The following is a 20,180-nucleotide window of genomic DNA, read 5'->3' on the forward strand; positions in this document are numbered from 1 at the left end:
AGGGCAGGAAGAAGGGCAGAGCCAACAAGCGCCTTTTGGCAATTAGCGTCTCGTAATTAGCGGGTGCGCTGGGCGGGCAGGGCACCGCACGGTGCTGGGATCCCTGCGCGGGGTGAATCCTGTCTGCGTACCCCTGCCACGGTAAGGAGAGGGGAAGAAACGCCTCAGTGTGCCGAGGCTGAGGGAGCCACTGTAGGCACTCCTAAGCATGGTTTTCTTTCTTTCTCTGTAATGAAGACGCCCTCCCACGTTCCAGAAAGAGGCTGTACCTTATTGGTCAAACAAAAAGCATTATAGTTAAGTATTTTAAAAAAAAAAAAAAAGTGTCTGAGGGAAAAGAAATCACAGCCCAAAAAGGCAACAAAAAAACCCCAAATAGAACTCCCAAATGTTCTTCACACAACTTCCAGATCCCTTCACCTCCCCCGAACTTCCATGTATCCAAACCAACACCACAAACAGGTACTATCCACCCTCCATTGGCCTGGCCCTTTTGAATTTTCAAGCCAACAAAACACACTCTCCCTTTTCCTGACCCCCCAAATCCACGGTTATAATAAACACTGGGCACTATGTCTCCGTGGGATTATCTCAGAGTAACACCACAAATAATCCTACAAAGCACTGAAGCCTTAAGCAAAATATTCTAGCTGTGGAAGGGCACTATTCCCCACAGAAAAGGAATTTGAACTGTTTCTCTTAGCCTTTCTTCAGTTTGGTATCCATTTTGCTACAACCGGGTCTTTACATAGTGTATGTAATTCACATGATCTGACAAGTGGAAAGAAGAGCTTACTTCTACTTAGAGCATCACCTTAGGATATGGACCTGGACATGGGTATGGACCAGACCTTCTGGACACCTGAGAAGTACCACTGTATTTAAGAGGTTCTTCGGACAAGTGTTTTTTTCTTCTGGCCTTTAAAGGAGTACCATAATAAAGACAAAAAGAGCACTTAGTAGCAGCCTATATAACTCATCCGGGCTATTTCTCTCCTAGATCAGGTATCTCAAGATAGTAACTTACACAGAAGGGTTGACTCCAAGTGACAGGGCAAAGAAAAGACAAGCTTTCCTTCAGCCTTCCTCTGTGCAGAATAACCAGCAACAGATGATGCTGGTCTCACCTTGTCCTGCCCAACTATACATTTGATTTGTACCTACAGTTTAAAGTAGAGCTACACAAACCGTACAGGTTTCCTGAATGGCGCAGTCTGTCCCTGCTGCCTTGGTGTTGCCTCACAGAACCCCTGAGAAACCCTCCTGGTCCTGCCATTCACTCCAAGCAACTCCAAGTTGTTGAGTTAGAGCTGGTGAGTGAGAAAGTGACAGCTCCCTACAATGACTGTAAGGGAATTCACACTTGGACTCTCCCCATAAATCTCCATGGTTCACTGGGATGTTCGGAACAAGGTTTGGATCAAAACAATCTACTAGAACAAAGACACTTGTTCCAAAATAAGCTTTCCTTTGGAGCTGACTTTACGAGCTCATGCTAAGCTGCACCCTCAAAGCCTCATCATTGATGAGACTTGTGGTGAACACATCAAGGATGTACCTTCTGAAATGACTTGTAGGCAAAGGGAGGAGCCAGACGAACAGGAGGTCTGGGAGCACTCCTGGAACAGAACACACCTTGCTGCACCAAGCCAAGTGCAACAATAACTTTTTTGCTGCAGTGTGGTACATTGATGCCATTTACGGGGCAAGTAGAGGAGGAGTTCAGTGTGGAAATGACAGCATGTGCCAAAAGGCTGTTTCCTTGGGTGCTTTTTGCTGAAAAGCCTTTCATGGAAGGAAAATGGAAATTCTCAAAAGATCTGGTTCCAGCTGCTGCATGCCTTCTCAGAGAATCCACCACACACATGGGGAAAGCCCTCAGAGAATGCCCCTTTTTCTTTATAATGTACTTAAATTACGCAAGTAGAAAAGTTATGCTTATTAATAGTTTAATGTATGAAGGAAACATCCAGATTTCTGAATATGAAGGTACATATCTCACATTAATTTAAGTCTACATAAAGTAGAGCCTCTATACTGACATATTGAAATTTACTTTCTGCTTAGCCATTTGTTATGTAAACAATTGTACATTTATTTGCCATTCTAAAACTTCAGGATCAAGTTTACATAAGTTTTGCTAAATTTCTGTGTTTGCTCAGAAGCAGTTTACAGTACTAAAACCAACCAGCCAAAGAACAGCTTCAACAGAAAGTTATGTCAAAAAACAAAACAAAGAAAAAAAAAAAGGAAAAAAAAAAACCCAAACCCAAAACAAAAAAAAAAAAGGGGGAAAGAAAAGAATAAAGGCTAACTAAGTTGAAACGTATGATTGTGGGGAATGGGCGGTCACAATGTTCACAGAAAAAGGTCAGTTAGTAAGTTCTTCTGCAAAAAGCCTACACACTTCAGTCAAGCACATCAGTAGAATGATCTGGGAGCACATAAACTGTTTCTGTCACTTGTGTTTTCCTCTGCCAAAAAGGAATCTCAAGGCTAGCAAGTTGATCCCACTCAGCCCAGTTGGTTCATATGCACACTGTTCATGTGAGGTGTCCAAGTTCCAGTCCACACCTGAAAGAGAAAGCTTCATTTAACACCATGCTTTTGGATCACTCAAAACAGAGCAGCAGTCAAAGTTAAACTGCAGTGCTTACGGTTTTCTCTGCACCCAAGCAAAGCCTGACATCAGACAACATGGCAACACATCAAACCACACAGAGTTCCTTTCCACACTTGTTCTATCCTGCTGTAATTCAGGTGAGAAAACAGGGAAATGGGACTTTAATTTTTCTGCCTGTACTTTTTCACCTTGGCCCATCTTCCTCTTCCCTCTTATTTAGTGCAACAAAGTACTCCCACCCGGCCGAACTGCTTCCCTTCATCCCAAAATCAGAAAGAGAAACCAACGCTATTTATGCCCACTAGTTCCCCCATCACAGCAACACTAATATGTATTTTACTGTTCCCTTTAGACCCAGGAAAACAAGTGCTTCCTCTAAACTGCCAAGGAGAAGTAAAAGGACTTTTCATGTGCAAAATTCTTGGCAAGGAGAATGCTTGAAGACTTCCAGCAAGAGCAAGAGACTATCTTTCCTCTTTACTTTAGATTGTCTGAATTTCCAAGAACTTGCTTTCTGGCACCCTGAACTGTTTTCCCCCAGTGCACACCAACACCCTCAGCTCTGGAGAAACCCAAAGACAAGCAGCTAAAGCTTTCTTTGAGGGACAAGGTCTTCTCCCTAAACCAGAAGTAGCCTCATACCAGATATGAGCCACTTCAGTACAATGCATGAACTGTAGCTAAAACCAGACTGCTTCGTCTGCACACTTACCTGCAAGTGCTGAGAGCTGCTCTTAGCAGCCTGGAGGGCTCTCAAGGAAATTAAATCCAGAAATATCTTTATTTAGCAACAGAGCTCACCGGATATAATGTAACAAGAGCTACTGAGGAGCCATTATATTAGTTGTTGGGTATGTACCAACAAGAGATTTAGGAGAACATAATCCCTATACATAAATAACCTTCAGTGGACAAGCCTATAACCCAGGCAAGATCAGAGCAGCAGAGAGAAGAGCTACTTCTCCCTTCCCACGTCAACTGCTACCACAGTGAAGACATCAGACCTTTCAAAGCCTGGCAACAATCCCTCAGAACTAATGCTGTTTGCCCTTCTGGGGAAGGGAAAACTTACCTAACAGTAAATAAATAAAAGCAAGCTGATTGTGTTTTCCCAAATGCAGAACTGCATAGAGAGAAATCACAATCATTTTATACACAATATACAGTGTAGAACTATCTTTTCTATCCAGACTTGCTTAAAAAACATCACCAAGAAAACTGATCAGCAGTAATTAACCAGGTGCCTACCCTGATAAAATAGGCAGCTTCGCTAAGCTCAGATGGAAGCCAACTTCCCAATCCTCCAGCAAACAGGTATTCACTGAAACAAACAGCACAATCCTTAGAACTGCCTTAACTTAATGACACTGATTTTTCTTGGGACACATCTTGGAGAGGTGACTGAAATTTAGAAGTTGTCACTAAACACTGACAAACAGTGCTGTAGTGGTGGGAGGGAGGGGGGGCCTGTATCAGCTGCTTAAAACCAAGAGCAAAACAAAGAAACACCACGGTGTATTTTCATACTAACCATTAAGATCTTATCTTCCCCACACTGTTTCTTAAGTCAAAACAAAATTGAGAACATAAAAACTGAAAACTTACCGTCTGAGGCCCGTTATTATCTGTGGAATTTGAAACCATCTTTATCAGTGAGTTCCAAGATGGGTCAGCAGCATGAGGCCCATTGAATATAGGGCCTCCAGTACCATCTGTGATGGGGGCTACAGGAGGAATCATTGCATTCCCATACACAGAAAAAGGCAGACCCTTAGGGGAGGAAAAAGCAAGAATCAGCTAAGTGTTCATAAACATTGCTACTATAGCACGCGCAGAATGACAAAAGGGGATACCAGTTAGAGAAACTCTGTCTTAAAGCAGTAATGAAATGCCTGAATTTAAGAAAAACCTTTCTATGGATCTCTTTACTGCATCATGGACAAGTTATTTTTTTATTAGCTTGGTGCTTCTGCAGTACTGTGAAGCCCAATCAGCATTTTAGCACAGAAAATGATACCTCCGTGTAGTTCATCTGCCTCATGTGCCAACATGGAAATGGTGTAGTACCACAAGTATCAAGTCCAAGAAGGTCCTTACCCCAACTTTTGGGAAGTCCATGTATCCTGCAGGAACGGGCTGATGGAATGTACCAGAAGGCGTTACAATTCCCGTGCTGTCTCTCTCCATGGCTTGGTGTGAGAACACCCCAGGATCAGACATGGGCCTGTGGATCATGTGGCTCCCCATCCCGCTGTGACACCAATCCACTTTATCTAGCAACACAGAAGAGAGCAACAACATTAAATGACATCTGCTAATCAGCCGTTTTCCAGTCTAAATGCATACTTGAATGTTTCCTAAAGTGGCATTTGCTCTGCAGTTCCTCTGCATCTACTTACATTAAAACTTAGGTGTGCATGGGATGGAGAGAATCAGAAATGGCACCTGCACACCCCCACTGAGCCAGTGCGAGGCATTTTCAACGGCTATATGCAACCTAAGTGTCACCTCTGTGCTTTTTCCTTCATTTGAACGGGAAAGCTGGCATTTGTGCTAACTCTTCCTCCTCTAAAACCTTCAATCCCTTGTGATATTTGGTACTGTGAAAAGGGTAGGTATAAGCTAGCAAAGTCATTTGCTCCACTTCATTAAATAATTCATGAAAGAATGGTAATGAACTAAGAGACAGAGAAGTACTTTTGAAAAGCTAACCCAGCAAATAACCAGCTGGAAACATGTGCTCATGTTCTAATTACACAAATTCATTAGAGGCAGCTTGGTATTGTTAGTACACTTCAAGCCTCAGACACCCAGAAATCCAATTTTTCAAAATAAAACAAGGAAATTATAATTGGAGAGGCAGAGAAAGAATAGAGAAACATTTCTGAAGCCATTATAATACTCAACAAGAGAGGAAAACTGAAATCCCATTTTGTGCAGGCTACTAATTCACGTTAAATATTAGCTTCCGTTGCACAAAATAATCTGTTCACCTACAGAGATAAAATGCAGTTATCTTGAGACATCTTCACTTCCCCTCTTCCTAAATCCAGTGATTCACACTCAGTTCAACCCTGTGGTTTTATTTTCCCTGTTACTTCTTGCTTGGAGTAACAGATCTTCACAGCCAGGGTGTTTCACAACCCCTGAGGCTTTCGGAGACCTTGTTACAACACAGTTACGTGGGAAGAGAGCAAACAGAAGTCCCTGCTCCAACTCCTCTGTCAACAGCACTCCTACATTTTGAGGCACTCACTTCTGTGCCATCTTCCAGCTCCAAAGACAAGTTAGGAAAATACAATATTGGGGTCAAACACAAGCATAGGGACATCTTGTTCCCTTTACATACCTTGATTGCCACCTATACCCTCAAAGGACCAGATCCCACTATGTCCCACTGGAGCTGCTAAGTTGCTCCCAATAACAGATGGAGTAGATGTTCCAGTTTGCCTAATACGTGCAGACCGTTCAGTCCCAATTGGAACAGGAACTTTTCTGTCCTGAGAAACGTTACTGGGTTTTTCTGATCCCAAGGGCACTGCTGAAGGTGTGGGAGATGGTGCTCTTACTCCAGAAGACACCGACTGAGCAGGAGATTCTGCAAGAAGAGCAATGAAAACACTTAGTAACAACAACCAGAATGTCTCAAGTCACCACAAACCTACGCTTAAATGTCAAGCCATATATCGAACAACTGAAACCGGATAGTTTGCTAATACCAGATTCATACAGCAAACAATTCGGGATAATTTTAATGGTTTTACTTTCGGAGCAAAGACACATTCACCATCAATTTACTCTTTTACACTAAACGATTATCCTGCCCTGTCAGCTCAGCTACTGGACACACACCAGAACTGACGACAAGAGGCAGTTCAAAACCTTAACTAAGCCTTACTGTGAACAGCAGTGGAGGACTGAAGGATTATATCCAAAAGCATAGTAAAATAAACCTGTGTTATTGTTGGTTTGGGGTTTTCTCCTGGGTTTTGTCATTTTTCCCAGTAACAGATTAACTTGTTCCCTGAATAAGCCAACACTCAACAGCTTAATTGGGTTTTGTCCAAAAACTCCAATGTGTAGCCAAAACTGCAGAGGCAACATGGGGAGGAAGGTACCAGAACTTGCCCCAGGTATTTTCTCCTGGACACTAAGCCATCGCCATTGTATGCTGGCTTTAGTAAAACATCATTACAAGGTTTACGCAACTCACACTTGGAGTATTACCTTCACAAACCAAAAGCCCAACCTTTTATTTGCAAGGTGACTGAAAGAACACTGACTAGAACTCACCATTTGATGCTGATGAACATGGAGGCAATAAACTAAGTGGGGAAAAATGCTGTCTGTTAAAATTAGCAGCTGCAGGTGCTCCACCAAGAGGAGTCCCAGGTGCGTAGATCTGACCTCCCGAGAGGTTGGAGGCAAAATTACCCAGGTGGGTAGAAGAAGGTGTCACAGAAGCATAGGGTGAATCCATACTGACAATACCTAGGAGAGAAATGGGCACAGGTGACTCCCAGAACCCCAAGATCTCTGCAAAGAAGTCACCCATATCATGGAAATAATGGAGAGAGAAGGAAAACTTTTACCCAGTCAATTGTTGGGAGGGAGTGGGGAATTGTTACTATTTTCCCCAAGGGAACTGGGTGTCTTAAGCTTCATACTCTGTGAGTCTTGTCAGCATGTGGCAGTTGCACTACATATATAAATCAAGAATGATTCTCATGTTACCATGCAGGCACCTTGAATGCAATTAAATTAAGGGAATATAATACACAACTGGACACTGGAAAAGTAACTGGGCATTTTGTTGACCTGGAATTTATATTCTGTATACTTAGATAATATGATTCTGTAATGAGAATGGCGCAAATACTACTGAAGATTTAAAGACTTTCTCCCTTTTTTTTTTTTGACAGAATGCTGTCTATGTACACCATGATCAACATTCCAGTGTTCCTTCCCCCAAACCATGAATAAGTTCTAACTTACTTAAGAAAATGATTTTTTATTAAGACCCCATAGTACCAATTAGCCAAGGTACTCATAATACAGCAATTACTATCCCCTTAATATTAAATCATAGAATGATTTGGGTTGGAAGGGACATTAAAGCTTATCCAGTTCCAACCCACTACTATGGGCAGGAACACCCTCCGTAGACTAGGTTGCTCAAAGAAAACAAGACTTTGATCCGTCTATGAGCAGTTTGTACCCTAACAAGGGTTTGGGGCATAAGAAGTTGTCTTTCAACTCCAGAATCAGAACTTTGGGACCTAAAACTGAAGTCTGAGCCCTTCAGGAGGGGTTTGGACACTCAAGAGGCTGCTTGGACCCTAAAGATGACACAAAGGATCCTGAAGATGACATGCTGGAATCTGAAAAAGAGACTTTGCAAACTAAGCCCAAGACTTTGGACCCTAAAAATGAGCCTTTGAAGCCTAAAATGAGGTTTTAGAAGCAAAAACTAAGCCTTCGGAAAGACAAAAGGAGGCTTTGGACACTATAAATCAGGTTTTGGGCTCGGAAGGCATTTGACAAAAGATTTACATTTGTAGTATTAGTTACAAGAAAAATAATAAATCCCTTCATCAGTGCCAGGCAGAAGAATGAAGCAGCACAGCACCTGCCTCCTCTGCAATCAAGATCCAACCTTTACTTTTGGTCAAATTTCTCAGGCTTTCAGAGGTTACTTTCCTATAAACTAACACACCACTCCCTACAAAACACCCCACAGGTCCTACCTAGAACAGGCACAGATGGTACAAAACTGTGTGTATTCTTTCTGGAAGCTTCACAGAACAAGATCTGTGACAACGCCTTGGCTTCTGTTTGTGCAGAAGTCTCAACAAAATTCAGGAAGTCAACGCAATGAAGCTTTTCTGATCAAATTTAGTAGTTAAGAGAAAACACCTCTTAGTTTAAGTTCACATGAAAACAGCTCTTTTATCATCTTAACACTTTGAAGATGCTGCATATTTTCTTGCAGCCTCAGGACAAGAAGTAGGTTATCACAAACTGGAATAGTTATTAGCTAGTGGTTGGGAAGGGAAGTTGAAACCACAACGAAGTGTTTTTATTATCTGTGCTATGGCAGAAGAGCAAACTGGATGGCAAGAAGAATGCTTCAGCTTGACTTCTATCAGGTCATCAGCTGAGAGAGAAACAGTTATTACATTTGAGAGGTGTTACTTAAAAAGGAAGCTGAACTCAACTTTGCTTACAGAAATAAACTATTATTAGAGCGGCCTTCCATTGCACATTGGACAGTGATTTACTCTAAATGACCACAGAAGCTTAGGCAGAACACGTAAGCGTTCAAAATAAAAACATGCAGCAGTTATTTGGGTGTATTATTAAGGTATGAACACAAAACAGAGGCTCACCTGAGGGACTCGGAGCTGGCCTCTGTAATGGTGGCCTAAAACCCGGGGCTTTGGAAGTATCAGACTGATGTAAAGGATCTGAATTTGGCAAAAATGAAGACTTTCCTGACAGCATCGATTCTGGTGTTGTCTGAGATGACACAACGGAACCACCCCAGAAGGCATGCGCAGACGTTGGGCTGTTCTCAAACAACGTACTAAAGGGCCCAAATGGTAAAGTAGCACTGAAATTGTTACCCATGGACTTGTTTGCTGGGTGGGCTGAATTCTGAGAAGCACTTTGTGTACTTAAGGTAGAAGGGAGCTGCACCGACGAAGGAACACTGTGGGGCCTTTTGATGTGGTTAACGTTGAGGACTGCGACAGAAGAATTTTGCACAGGAGCTGGATTCTTATGGACGCTACCGGTTCCATGGACAGGTGGCCTGATAGCCGGGCTTTCCATCTTAGCTGCAGGCTGAGAAGACCCTATTGATGTCTGAGACATGGGATAGGTCATCAGGGCATTAGCTGGACCTGCCACGGGAGCAGATGAGCTAGTTGCTGCTAAATTCGGAGGCACAACCATGCGAGGATCTGGTGTGGGAACCTGAGGTTGCTGAAGAGGGGGTCTTGCCTCTGGCAGAGGAGCTCCTGAAGGCTGCTGATGAGCAGGGTGCACGGATGAGCTGCCAGTACTGGAATTGGGCTGCCTACTGCTGGTTGAGTTGCTTGTTTCCACTGCTGGAGGACTACCCACTTCGGGATCAGATGAAGGCGCACCTTTGTTGGGAGAGGCTGCTGCACAGTCGGAAGGACTGTTTCTGGAAACACCTGCTGGCTGCGCAGGAGGAGAAGGAGATGAGGGGGAAGATGCAGGGTAGTGTTCTTTGGCAGTAGGAACTGGATACGTGGCGTTCGTAGGCGCTGTGCTTGTGTTGCTTGCTGTGGTTGTCACCGTGGTTGTCGTGGCATTCGATGTCTTCACCACCGTGACGAAAAGCTGTCTTCTGACTGAAGGTGAACTTGGACTGCCATTTGCAGAAGAACCAGGCACAGTAGAAGCCACTGAACTTGTTGTAGTCGTTGGACTAGTTGTCAAAGAACTTGCTGAATTCACCTGAGAACCGCCACTGTTCTGACTGTTATGGCGAGGCACCATGTGAGGTTTTGGTGAGTTGGTAGCTCTTGCAGGGCTCAATGGCCTAACGGGAAACGGGCCCCATGTGGACTGAGCTGGTGGGAAAGTACCTCCAAAGTGTGTCATGGGCAACCGAGGTGGACGGATTTGCTGGAAAGTCTGAGCAGCAAGTAATGCGTGTGCAAACTGTGGAGGAGGATATGCTAATGGAAGAGAGACTTGGAAACCAGGCCGAACGTTATTCACCGGGTTCTTGATGGTTTTGTGAGTGGATGCTGAAGAAATTGCAGGCACGGTGAGTGCGGAGGCAGTCTGAGATGTTGACGAAGCAGCTACAGTGGTCACTTTGATGCCCACGAGAGAACTGTTAGCAGCTGTACTGGCGGCAGGTGTCGATGACCCCATTTTCGAGTTTGCGGCCGAACTTTTCAACCGGTTCTTTGGGATAAGTTCATCGATTTCTTTATCTGGATCCTTAATCAGAGCGTTGATCAACTGCGTGGCCTGCCTTGTTGATTCTGTGCCACCCCTATAAAATGAAGGGAAAAGGGAAAGTGCATCTAAAGCATTTACATACAGTATAGCCAAGTAGCTCCAAGACATGATCCAGCCTATCTTCTGTTGCGCTAACACAGAAAGAAAACCACGCTCCATCTGAAGACTGAGCTCATCATGTTCTTGCTGCTGACAATTATTTAAGCAGCCCCAAACCCCAAAACTGTTAAAATATCTACTTCCCTAAATACATGTTCATGTTTAGCAACATCTAAATAAGTCTAAATGCAGAATCCTAACATTTATGCTCATCTCAAGTCTTTTGTACCAACACGATGGTACCAACTGGCAATTGTTTGCAGTTTCCCCACCCCATTTGTCTCCCCTCAAAGAACTGACTGTCCAGAAGTCATCTTTAAAGGGACAATGAAGTCAAGCCTTTTCATTTTTCCACACAATAAAGTGTTCTACAATGGGTAACCCCGTGCAGAACCAGCAAATCAAGCAGCCTGCTTACCTTATTGTTATTATTCTATCTCCAGTTTTGTCCTTCTGTTTGTCAATGTCTATGTGTGCTCCTGTGCACTCACGGATTGCATTGATGTTACATCCTCCTCTGCCAATGACTCTGGAGATTACAGTTGATGGAACAGAAACCTTCTTGGACCTACACAAAAAAAAAACCAAATAAAGTGGAAAATCCTTCCAACACATGAGGAAATGGGCAGGTTGGTCAAAACAATGTTATAACTCATGATTCAACCTCTTCAGCAGTAACAATCATGAATTCTATCAGGTCTGGTTAAGAAGGTTGTTCAGTAACCTCAGAGAAGGCTGCACTAGAGAAACCATTCTGAAAAAGGACATCAATAAGGAGGAAGTTAGTGGAATATTTTGCTCACCTTCTCACAACTTCCTTCCATCCTTCTTCCCTTTTCTGACCACGTTTAGGACTAGCAATGGTGAGCTTGCCATTTGGAGAAGAAAGGGGAGAAGGACCAGACTTTGTGCATGTAGACAAGGAATTACTCGCCACTTCACTAATAACTTCTGGCAACCTTTAAAAGAAGTCAGATGCCATCATTATGCAGTAAAAAAACCAAAATACATTCTTCAACCCCCTCCCCCATCCCATTTTTGTCTTTCACCACAAAAGCACTATGCTACGAAGAAGTTGCTGAATTGAGACGCTTACATGTCAAAATACTCCAGTAATTCCTTAATTCCACATCCACAGTCATGTTTCATAGCATCACAGAACCATAGGATGGTTTAGGTTGGAAGGGACCTTAGAGTTCATCTGGTTCCAAGTCCCCACCATGGGCAGGGACACCTTCCACCAGACCATGCGGCTCCACGCCCCCTCCAACCTGGCCTTGAACACTGCAAGGGATGGGGCAGCCACAGCTTCTCTGGGCAACCTGTGCCAGGGCCTCACCACCCTCACAAGGAAGAATTTTTCTCTTATGTCTAATCTAAATCTCCCCTCTGTCAGTTTAAAACCATCCCCCCTTGTCCTGTCACTACATGTCCTTTAAAAGTCCCACCCCCTTATATTTCTTGCTTCAGTACCTGTTACCTAAGCTCAAGTTCATACTACAATGTTTATACTCCTCGTACACACTAGAGCAAGGATACACTGCCTCACGCACTTCCTGACAATGGATTAAGGAAAGCAAGTCTATGAAGACAAGGGCACAACATTCACACATAGGGCAACAACTACCTTAAGGCAGCATGGATGGTCACAGCAACTTACTTGATGGATGATTTGCCAGTAGTAACTGCTTTCCTCTCATCCTTTGGACAAGTGACAAGAACTGACGGTTGCTTTTTGTTACTCTGTGTGTTAGTAACGGCTGTGGAAGAATGATTGTCACTTTTGTGGCTGCTGTTGCTATTACTGCTTTCATCACTACAGCTGGAGATCCTCATATTGTCACTGTCACCACTCTCACTAGTACTACTGCTCTTGGATTCACCGTTCACTTTTTCCGGTTGGCTATAGGAAATTGGGAGTTGATCATCAAATATAATCTGAACATTATCAGGAGTCACTTTGTTTTTCCTGTTTTTTCTTTTGGAGCTTGTTGTGGTGATAGTGTTGTTCCTCTTCCCATGGGAACCTGCTAATGTTGTCCAAGTTGCAGATATACCTATGGTGGTTGTAGTGGTAGCACTTGGAGGCTCCATCAGGACCTCTGGATCATCTGATGGAAAAGTTAAAAAAACATAGTAATTTAGTTGGCTTGAGGAAACTTAAGTGAGTTTGTCTTCCAAATTGCACCTGTCCTATCAAATGACTCACAAGTTAACTTTACAACAGCTCAAGAAACATGCATAACCACTAGCTATGGGGACATCTATCATACCATGGAGCCTCTCCCCTTGTTTATCCTGATATACAATTTTTTTTGAACAAATGCAGCAGCAATTTAATAACTGTGAAATGGAATTCAGACATGGGAAGACAGACACAAGCAATAAGGGTACAAACATACGAAACAACAAAATAATTGTCACATCCTCCCTTTCTTTCAGCATGTCAGAGTGAGGGAGTGATCAGTGAAAACCATTTCTCAGTACGTGACGTGAAACTCATTACCACAAGATGCAGAAGAAGCAGTTTTCTATAGATAAGAGACTGATATGGAATTTCCATATTGCCAGTTTTTCATCTAATCATTATTATCATTCTGTTTGTAAGCTTATAATTGACCTGGTTTTAAGTATCGGGACCATTGTGCTAATCTACAAACTTAAAAGAGAAGGTGAACAAGAGCAAAACTCAGGTCCTAAGAAAGTTTACATTCCAGTTCTGACAAGAAATACCAGGAATACAAATCAAGGCTGTGTTTAAAATATTTCAAGTCACCTTCTGCTTTTAGCTTCTCTTTCTCCTGAGCAGCTTGAAGTTCAAAATTCTCTTTATTTTTTGCTTCTATTTCTTCTAGTTTTCGTCTCTGCTCTTCTTTTTTCTTCCTCCTTTTCTCCTTCCTTTTCTCTCTTTTGGCAGCCAAAGCCAGTCTCCTGCTTTCTTCCCTTAGCTACAAGTCAAGCACATGGAACAGCATTACAGCACGTCCCATCCATTTCAAGAAATGTTTTCCATTTCCCCAGGAAGCTGAACTTCCATTTTAGATTAACGTATTTACAAAATACAAGCTAAATTCTCTACCATACCATGTTTTTAGATATTTACTTCTTCCAAACAGATTGCTTGCTCATGTTAACAGAAGGTTAGTGTAGAAACAGAGAACAGACACCATCTAAACTGAAGTCAGAGTTTGCCATGGTATGCATTCAGGATTCTTTGTGTCTCAACAGGGTAGTCCAAACACCACCCACCTCCCTCTCAAAGACCAGACATGAAATGGTTTCACCTAGGTTGAATATGAAGCATGTGTCCATTTAATGCTATACTTGTACTTTTAAATTTTCCCATTAGATTTCTAAATCAATACTATGGTTCTATTAACATTATTAGTATATTATTTTTAATATTTAAGACACAAAATAGGGTTTAGACTTAAAATCCATACCAGTGTGTCTGCAAAATGCCCATCTGTCAAGCACTTGACAAAAGAATACACTCTTTTCAAAAGAAAACTTCTTTTGGTGTGTATTCTTCTTCTGGAATAATATTATCCCAGAAGAAATAGTTTTATTGGACTTTCTTAATCCAATTTATTCAACTCATAGTAAAAGCAAAGTTCAAAGCTCACCTGAACAAGATGCTCAGCTCTACACTCCAATTACAGTACTCACACACACTCCACACTTTAATATGTATTTTCATCGATCTTACAAGCTTGTAGAATTGTGAAATCGGAATTTTATCAAATAAATATTCACAGCTCCAAACTCTTTAAACTTGCCTTCTCCAAGTCCAGTTCCTCCAAAAGAATGCTTGCATTTTTGTTGGCTTCAGCAGCTTGTCTGTCTTTGGCTTGAACAATTGATTCCATGCACAGGTGGCATTTCTTCAACATCTCCTAAAATGATGAAATATTTCAAACAGAGAGCTGATTCCCTCCAGTAAGCTCCTCTTCAAGCCCAGCCTTACAAACTGATATTCCAGTCACAGATGTGATGTACAAAGGCCATTCATAACATATGCCCATAATCAAAACCAAAAATTTTAATGATATATAAGGCTAAGGGTCTGAAAGGTGAAGCAACTGTAGAAATAAAAATATATCATCAAGCAAGGTCAGGGTTATTTAAAACACCTGGGAAATAGGTGAATATTCTAGTACTGCTCACAAACCTGTACTAGCAGTATGCCAGTGAAGGTATGTTAATTCAGAGGCTGCCTAGAATCATGGAAGCAGACAGTGATCACAACCACTGGCAACATCACACATACCAATTTAAACATTAGCACCTCTTCAGCCTCAACATTCTCGTCATAATTTGATGCCCAGAAAGAAGACAACTCAACTGCAGCACAGCAGGGCAGTGAAGAGATAGAAGCATTAGGACCATATTTTTGCACCAGCTGCTATTCTCCTTTGCCCTACTACAAAATAGTTTTTGCCTAGTTCATGTGGACTGAAGATAAACCAAATAAACCCGAATCTCCACAGCAAAAAGCAGCATATGAAGTAAGAAACCACTTTACTGCCAATCATCTTTTTTCTAATACAAGCTTTTCATACAAGTTTGTAAATCTTCATACTGAAGCTCACAAGCACTCACAGCCTAAGTTAATTCTGTAACCTCCAGCCCACTGCAAAGCCACATAAATTCAGTATAAACTTGCTCAAAAGGGAGGAATGCAGACCAGAGTGAGGTAATGGCTGGGAGAACACTTGAAGCAGAGATAAGAAGCAAAACCTCCTTTACTACTATTCTGACACCACAGAAGTTTTGTCGGTGCGTGTTCCTATTTTTTGCAACATTTTTTTCTGAAAAAGCCCAATGGGATTCATCATTTGGCTGAAATCCGGTGTGCCAGGAAGCTAAAGACCATTCATAACATCAACTCTAAAGGTGAGTCGCAGCACTAGTCCTTCACAAGTATTTCCCTTCTTACAATCTCACCTTATCAGTAATGGTTGCTATGTATCTCATGCATTCCGAGTCCGATGGGAACTGGTTTACTTCTTTGACTAGGTAGCGCACCACTTTCACATGACCCTGAAAAACAGATTTCAAGGACAACATTTTGTTTCATGCCAGCTGCTTCTACTTTACTAATAAACACTTTGTTCCAAGTACTCTTTGTAAAATATTTATTTTTGCCTCCTTCAAACCATGTCCTCAACACTCACTTTTTAATCTTCATCACCTCCTAAACTAGGGAGAAATGTCTCTTCATACAAAGGCAAAGAATTACAGTACCTGTTGTCAGGTTGTCCTTGCTCCAGTCATATTTTCACAAACTTGTGCCTTTTATTTTGGTACTCATCAAATGCCCAACTCTGGTAATTAAATACCTGCAGGCTTCTGCAGTCATCTGCAATTTTTCAAATACCGCAGTACTTGAACCGAAACAGGCTAAGCCACAGGGTTTTTGACAAAAGAGCTCATCATCTCTTGCGTAAGAAACCAATCCCATTGCCCCCCAGTTTCATCACATATTCTCCCACTTCTGCACAAATACACTGCAATTTTCACCTCTCAACAGACCCAGAAGAACCAGCCTATAAAGCCAATTTCTAGACAACTTTAACACAGGTGTTCCACTGGTGACAAACGTATCTATTTTTGAGGATTCAATGCCAAATATTCAAATTAGTTGATGTATTTTTAAAGATGTCATTCCTGTCAGCTACATTCTATTTATAACAACTGCATAGGGATGATTCAGACAACACGTGTAAGACCAAACCCATACCTTTCGAAAGGCTGCCATGAGAGGAGTTATCTTCCTGTTATCAGCAGCATCCACATCAGCTCCAGCTTGAACTAGCAGCTGGACAACATCTAGATGGCCTCCGTTGGCTGCCAGCCACAGTGGAGTGTTCCCCTTCTTGTTACGCACGTCGATGTGAGCTCCTCTACAAAAACAAAGACTCTCAATCAGAACTCTGGACCAGACTTTTATTTCTTGTATCAACTGGACTGATAAACTGGATATGCAACATAAGAACAATAGGGTAAAACTCAGTACTCCTTTTTGTATCAAGCATATGCATTCAGCTCCCAGAATTGCTTTTGTTTCTTCTGATGCTGTCAAAAGCCTCTACTCAGCCTAAAAAGCTGCTCAGGAAACATGATTACACTGAATGTGCTTCATGATCAAGCTAGAAAAAAAACAACCCAAAACATTAAGTTGCATGCTTTGTGTTGATTAAGGACTTTATGCTACCATCTATAATGGCTCTGCCTCATGATTACGAGTACCATGTCTGTAAACTTCACAAGAAGTTGTTTATTTCTAACATTTATGATTCAGTGAGACAGAAAAAAATTAGTCAGTCCATTTGGGCGAGGCACTCTAACATCAAAGAGAACTGATCACTTCTGATGGATAAAAGTACATAGTGATGGTCAATACACAGAGAACCCTTTCCATTTCTTACCCTGTAGCGTAGAGTGGAAAATACTATTGTATATCGGTAAAGATTAGTCTAAGGTCAAATTCCAGATGTTTTTCTTCAAGCAGCACACTTGCAAATACAATACCTGCTAATGAGGAGCTCACAGAATTTGTAGTGCCCTTTGTCTGCTGCAATAGTTAAAGCTGTATCTCTTGAAGAAGGTACTGGAGGAGCATTTACATCTGCACCCTTGTCCAGCAGAACTCTGCCCACTTCTGCATATCCACCAGAAGCTGCTTCCATTAATGGTGTGAGACCAGTCTTAGATAAGCAAGCAAGAAAAATAAGCAATTAGTTGGGTGCTTACTTGAAAGCAGGATTTATTTCAGCTTCCAGCAACATATTTCTACCTCTGGTGTACAGACTGCAATTATTACCTATTTTTGAATACACTGAAGCCTTCTCTTTTTTTTTTTTTAAGTTAGTGGATTATTCTTCTTACATTTGTATTAAATGTAAAATTAATTAAGGCTTCAGAAGAAATACTTATTTTTTGACAAACCACCAAAATACTAAATATTTTGTACACCTTAAGTACATTAATACAGCCATGATTTTCTTTACAATATATGGTTCCAACTGACCTAGAAGAAGTCAACCTGCACAAAAGGCAAGGAAAATCAGATAACCCCAGAGAAGTGATGACTTTGCAAGTATTTGTTTTTGGACACTTATTCAGCCATTTGCTCCTTACCTTAGCTCTATGTTCCACATTAGCTTTTCTATCAAGCAGCAGGCTAACCACTTCAGTTCTCCCCTGGAAACAAGCCAGAGTCAGGGCTGTGTTCCTGTTGGTCTCTATCTGGGCATTTATATCAGAGCCCATGTCCAGTAACAGCTTGACAGCAGCAGTGTGTCCATTCATGGCAGCCAGCATTAAGGGAGAAATGCCCAGTTTACTACCAGTTCTGAAAGAGAAGGAAGGAAAACCAAAAAACTCCATAAAATGCTCATCACATTTCTAAAATGACTTTAAAAGAGGTAACGAAGGCAGAGTACTTATCCAAGAGCAAAAACTCAGCCACACAGCAATTATTACTGAAACTGCAAGAGGTTCTCCATGGTATCACCGCTTAGGACAAGCATTTCTGTTTGGAGATACTACACATTTCTTTTTCATTGTTTTAAATTTAAAGCCATCTCTCATGAAGTACGTAAGTTTTGCTTGAACCTTTCATTTGACTTGTGCAGCACGGGGCAATTTTCTAGCTCACACTGAGTGCACACACACACAGAGCAAAAGCTTTCCTTAAGCTACAGAGGAAAACCAATGGGATAAAACACAACCTTGATCTAACTCTGAACTAATTCCAACCCAGGTGGCCAACCAGACTAAGAAGAAAGACTTTTATCTTTAACAAAAGATGATTGATTGTATGGTATAGGAAAGAAGCTCACAAAATACAGAGGGAGATGGAAGTTAGAAGTTCATCAAAACCTTTCATTTCCAACTTAAAAGAAGCCTGCTACAAATTAAACAATATCTTGGTTGTGACCAGGTAGGAAGAGTGAGATTTTGCTCCAGAGAGTTTAAGAAATCCTTCTAGAAAGGGCAAAACCACTACAAAAGCCACAAGAGAAGTGGTGAAAAGGGAACTTGCCTGGAATTTATTTCTGCCCCAGCATTTAGCAGGATCTTAATAATGTTCACGTAGCCACCTGACGCAGCGAGGCTTAAAGGTGTGTAATCAGAAACATTCCTGTGCTCCTTGTTTGCCCCTCGAGCTAGCAGCAACTCCACCACCTGCAGCATCGTAAGACATAAAATCTGGTTTCTTGCTTTTTGTCCTCTCAATGTTCACTATTAATGTTAACAACATCCTCAAACCAAAGCTGTGGAGCAACCAAGAAACCAGTTCTATCTTGGTTGCTCCACAATGCTTCTGAATCTCACATTCTCTGTACACACCACTACATCAAGAAGCATGTCGATTGTCCACAGGTATCTCATGCAAGAGCCATTAGTAAAATCAACATTTGCATCCCTTGCTGGTTTGCTCTTTGCATTACCAAATCCAGCACAAATACGTCTTACATTAATTATTCCTTCCTTACAGATTCATTTACAGCCCAAGCAATTCATAGCTTCCCGTAGTCTACAAGAAACTTGCATTCTGTAATGAAGTTTCTACAGATCATTTGACAAGAACCTAAAGTGACTTAAAATCAAAGTGAACACCAAGATGACAACCCACTGTCTCATCTCCAGTGCAACGTTTAATTTGCTCCACTTTCAGCTTTTAAGCTTAAAACATGTTTAGATTAGACCTGTGCAACAAAAGCCAAGGGCTTTTCACTCAGAGTATGTTCCTGTAAAATCTCTGGACAAACATAGTATCCAAAACAAAAACTGGGGGAAAAGGGCCTGCTAACTTCATCTCTACTACCCAACGTCCAGCATTTTCCCATCTTTTTCTCAAAAAAGTATGAAAAAAAACCCCATTCCTCAATAACAACTGACCTGTTTGAGAAACACAGATCAATTAACTCTCTAAAACAGTAGGCTTCAATTCACCTCTACTGTATGAGCCTGCAAGGACAGAGTTACTAAAAGGGATGCCTCTCCCTTCCCCAGAGAGCATGGGATTCTCATTGTAGCTCATTCCCCCAGTGCCTAAAAGCTTCTGGATGGCACTAAAAACAGGGCAGAAGAGCTCCAAGTTTTCAGTAAGGTTTTGTCTAGGGAAGTAATCACCTTTTAAATACAACAGTATCACTGTTCAGAAAATCTGTAGAAGCAGGAGAGGTGTCCCCAACCTCATTAATTTCCAGATGGCCACGGAGGAAAATGACTCTGCACCAGATTATACAGCTTCCACTGTGGCTTTTGCAATTCAAATAGTACAAGCATTAACAGAATTATACACTTAAGATCTGTTCAGCAACCATCAGGAAAAAAAAAAAAAAGAGAAAAAAATCTGCATTTCGATTAAGTCACATAAATCAGTTTTTCACCCTACATTTACTGTTGATCAGTCACTTGAGAAGCTATTTTTGTGGTTTTA

At 41.7% G+C, this 20,180-nt stretch overlaps 1 protein-coding gene across 1 annotated transcript in view; it reads right to left on the reverse strand.

The window, feature by feature from the left end:
- Positions 1 to 2,402: 2,402 nt before the first annotated feature.
- Positions 2,403 to 20,180, reverse strand: part of ANKRD17 (ankyrin repeat domain 17) — a gene marked incomplete at its 5' end in the record, with an annotated part of 47,132 nt that continues 29,354 nt past the window's right edge. Inside the window, 16 exons of the mRNA XM_010012162.1 lie at positions 2,403 to 2,574; positions 4,229 to 4,393; positions 4,721 to 4,896; positions 5,973 to 6,221; positions 6,917 to 7,114; positions 9,013 to 10,661; positions 11,145 to 11,294; positions 11,530 to 11,685; positions 12,387 to 12,837; positions 13,503 to 13,674; positions 14,506 to 14,622; positions 15,674 to 15,769; positions 16,470 to 16,632; positions 17,261 to 17,436; positions 17,870 to 18,083; positions 18,777 to 18,919. Of these exons, the coding sequence (XP_010010464.1) occupies positions 2,515 to 2,574; positions 4,229 to 4,393; positions 4,721 to 4,896; positions 5,973 to 6,221; positions 6,917 to 7,114; positions 9,013 to 10,661; positions 11,145 to 11,294; positions 11,530 to 11,685; positions 12,387 to 12,837; positions 13,503 to 13,674; positions 14,506 to 14,622; positions 15,674 to 15,769; positions 16,470 to 16,632; positions 17,261 to 17,436; positions 17,870 to 18,083; positions 18,777 to 18,919 (4,335 nt within the window). The remainder of the gene's footprint in view (positions 2,575 to 4,228; positions 4,394 to 4,720; positions 4,897 to 5,972; positions 6,222 to 6,916; positions 7,115 to 9,012; positions 10,662 to 11,144; positions 11,295 to 11,529; positions 11,686 to 12,386; positions 12,838 to 13,502; positions 13,675 to 14,505; positions 14,623 to 15,673; positions 15,770 to 16,469; positions 16,633 to 17,260; positions 17,437 to 17,869; positions 18,084 to 18,776; positions 18,920 to 20,180) is intronic.

Source organism: Nestor notabilis, unplaced genomic scaffold (genome assembly GCF_000696875.1).
Source record: "Nestor notabilis isolate BGI_N333 unplaced genomic scaffold, ASM69687v1 scaffold15633, whole genome shotgun sequence".
Classification (NCBI taxonomy): domain Eukaryota; kingdom Metazoa; phylum Chordata; class Aves; order Psittaciformes; family Psittacidae; genus Nestor; species Nestor notabilis.